At 35.4% G+C, this 3,681-nt stretch overlaps 1 protein-coding gene across 1 annotated transcript; it reads left to right on the top strand.

Annotated features, from left to right (window-relative positions):
- The first annotated feature begins 493 nt into the window (after positions 1-493).
- LOC133553982 (claudin-22-like) lies at positions 494-1,324 on the top strand. Its single transcript, XM_061902307.1, has one exon. It carries the CDS (start codon positions 551-553, stop codon positions 1,184-1,186), a length of 636 nt encoding a protein of 211 aa, XP_061758291.1. The 5' UTR covers positions 494-550; the 3' UTR covers positions 1,187-1,324.
- Positions 1,325-3,681: the final 2,357 nt, after the last annotated feature.

The following is a 3,681-nucleotide window of genomic DNA, read 5'->3' as shown; positions in this document are numbered from 1 at the left end:
CTGTAATAGAGATCCATCTGGATTCATCAACTTAATTCTAAACATTTATTCACAAAAAAAGAATTGTTTAACATTAATATTTATGGAACATGTCCACAAAAAATCTAACAGTCAACACTGAATATTGCATTGTTGCATTTCTTTTCACAGTTTATGAACTTACATTCATATTTTGTTGAAGTATTATTCAATAAATATATTTATAAAGGATTTTTGGATTGTTGCTATTTTTAGAAAGGCCCTGCGATGAGACAGCGACTTGTCCAGCGTGTACTCCGCCTTCCGCCCGATTGTAGCCGATAAAGGGAATAAGCGGTAGGAATGGATGGATGGATGGGCTATTTTTAGAGTATTTAAAAAAAATCTCACGTACCCCTTGGCATATCTTCAAGTACCCCCATTTGAGAACCACTGCTTTAGTAGAATAAAAAAAAAAGTTAGATGTAAAAAGGGGGCGTGTTTCCTTTCCTTTTCTTTGTTTGGGGGGGTGGTGGTTTCTGGAAGGTCCTGAACAAACTTGGAATTGGTCCTGCAGGAGATCAGGACGATCATGGACCCGAGGAGTCTCGTCCTGGAGCTGATCGGGGTCGCGCTGAGTGCGTGCGCATGGTGGCTGCTGCTGGCGTGCACTCTTATGTCCGCTTGGCTCACCTTGTCTACGGAGCTACTTCCGGCGGAAGTGTACGAAATGGGCCTGTGGGAGACGTGCGTGGTGCAGGCGCACGGCGCGCTCCTGTGTCGGCGGCACGAAAGCCCACTGACGCTGCCGCGCGACATCAAGCTGGCGCGCGCGCTCGTGTGCACGGCGCTGTGCGCGGGGCTTCTCGCGCTCGGGTGCGCCATCCCGGGCCTGCACGTGATCAACGTGGGTGACCGGCGCGCCAAAAAAGTGATGAAGATGTCGGGCGGGGTGGTGAGTGTTGTGAGTGCGGTCCTGGTTCTGGTCGCAGTGTCCTACGTCGCTCATGTGGCCGCGCTGCGCTTCTTCGACGAGTCGGTGCCGGAGATAATGCCGCGCTGGGAGTTCGGCGACGCGCTCTTCTGCGGCTGGACGGCAGGTGTGCTGCACCTGACGGCAGGTGTGCTGCTGCTCGCCTCCTGTGCGTCCATGCGGAGCTTTCACGCTGCAGACCCAGTGGAGACGCTGCAAACCGGAACCCTCGGAACCAGGACGGAGTACGTGTGAAAGCACTGGTGGGATAGTCCCGAGATACCTTCGGAAATATCATAAGGAATATTCTTACTTGATGCAGTTGGACCAAACCATATTATAACCATTTATTTTTGTGGGACAACATCATTAACTTATCCTTGGAACATTCTGATTATTTTAAAAGTTCAATATACATACACATTTGTATATATATATATATATATATATATATATATATATATATATATATATATATATATATATATATATATGTATATATATATATATATATATATATGCCTGTGTACATCTATATGTATATGTATATACTGTATATGTATATGGATGTTTATATATGTGTGTGTGTGTATGTATATATATATATATATATATATGCATGTAAATGCATATATAAGTATGTAAATACACATAAATATATGTATATATGTATGTAAATACATATATATACATACATGTACATATGTATATACACATACTTATATGTATGCATGTATATATGTGTGTGTATATAAATATATATGTGTGTGTATATAAATATATGTATGTATATATGTATGTAAATATATATATATATTTATATATATTTACATAAATATATACATATATGTATGTGTATATGGAAGTTTATATACGTGTGTGTGTATATGTATGTGTATATATATGCATGTAAATACATATATATGTATGTAAATACATATATATATACATAACTATATGTACATCTATACATATATGTATATACTGTATGTGTATATGGATGTTTATATATGTGTGTATATATATATATATTTGTGTATATATGTATTTACATACATATATATATATACATACATATAAATATATGTATATATATATATATATGTAAATACATATATATATACATACATGTACATATATGTATATACACATACTTATATGTATGCATGTATATATGTGTGTATATAAATATATGTATGTATATATATGTGTATATATATACATATTTATATATTTTTACATAAATATATACATATATGTATGTATATACATGTTTGTATATATGTATGTATGTGTATATATATGTATATTTATTCATGTATATATATATATACATACACATGTATATACATGGACATATATACACACACATACATATATATATGTACCTATATATATATATGTACGCATACATACACATACATGCACATATACAATATAAATATAATGGCAAGACTGTTTGAAGATATATATATATATATTTTTATATAAAACATAATACAACATTATATAACATTTATATAGGCCTATCACATATTCATGTATGGAAGCTATTATGGAACTTCATTCATGCATGTTTTTACTGTCTATTGTATTGTACATTAGTTATTGATGTTTTCCATATGTATATTCCGTATGAAATGATGGATAAAGAGTGCTCTCCCCAGTAAAAGGCAGTCTGATGAAAGCGTCGCCTTAATTGCTCTTTTCCTGTGTGATACAATGGATCTTATAAACAATAACTGATGTATTCACCCACCGCACATTGTTAACATCCACACCTCTCATCAGCAGCCAAGCATCGCTTCAGTAACACAAAGTGACACTTTGCAGACAAACAATTACACTTCAATAGACCAACAACTTATTGGCACAAGCATTTACCGTATAATAGCGCAGTCATGAGAATATTGTTTTTGTCACTTAAGTGTTAAAAGGCAACTGCACTTAAAAAAAAGAAGCCTATCCTTTATAACTGTTATGTAAGACACCCATTCATGTTTTTATGCAGTTCTAACTCATAAATATATGCTATCAAAACTCATCTTACAGTGGAGCCATTAGGTGTTGCTCTATTCTGCCAATAAAGCGCCTAAAAACATCCAAACACTTCCATCAAGATTTACATACATGATGTAAGTATATATGTAATGCAGTAACATCCACATTTATAATAACATTTTATATTTAATTGTTTCACTAATTTTAAGCATACAGCAGTGCAGTTATTTAAAAACGCATCACCAAGTTCCCCTTTTCCTTTATCAACATCCCTGATTACTACTGAGTGCAAACTTCCCAAAACATAACAAAACATCACTTACTGTACTAGGTCTGCTGTCATTAGGATGATGACTGACAGGATGTTGATATATTCCCATTTAGATGAAGAAAGACTCATAAAGGAGTGTCTTTTCTTGTATTTCTCACTATTTGTGAGTCTAAATTGGACGCCAAAGTTTACCAATGTCGGATTATGTCCTCATTCTTCTACTATGAAGGTGACAGGCATTATTAATCACCTGGAACTTTCACTAGCTCAGAGGCACCTCATCAGCTGTTGATGTCAATACAGCAACACAAAATACAGTAGTTGGCTCTCTGTCTTCACGGCGGCGCTATAAATAGTTTGTCTGCATTAGTGCTTATAACCAAAATATCACTAATACTTGGTTAATATTCAAGTCACAAAATGTAAATGGAGTATTGTTGGTGAATTCTGGATGCTTTTTGAAAGGCTTTATGGGCGG

The sequence above is a fragment of the Nerophis ophidion genome, linkage group LG06 (assembly GCF_033978795.1).
Source record: "Nerophis ophidion isolate RoL-2023_Sa linkage group LG06, RoL_Noph_v1.0, whole genome shotgun sequence".
NCBI classification, from domain to species: Eukaryota; Metazoa; Chordata; class Actinopteri; order Syngnathiformes; family Syngnathidae; genus Nerophis; species Nerophis ophidion.
This window is presented reverse-complemented; position numbering and strand designations above follow the sequence as displayed.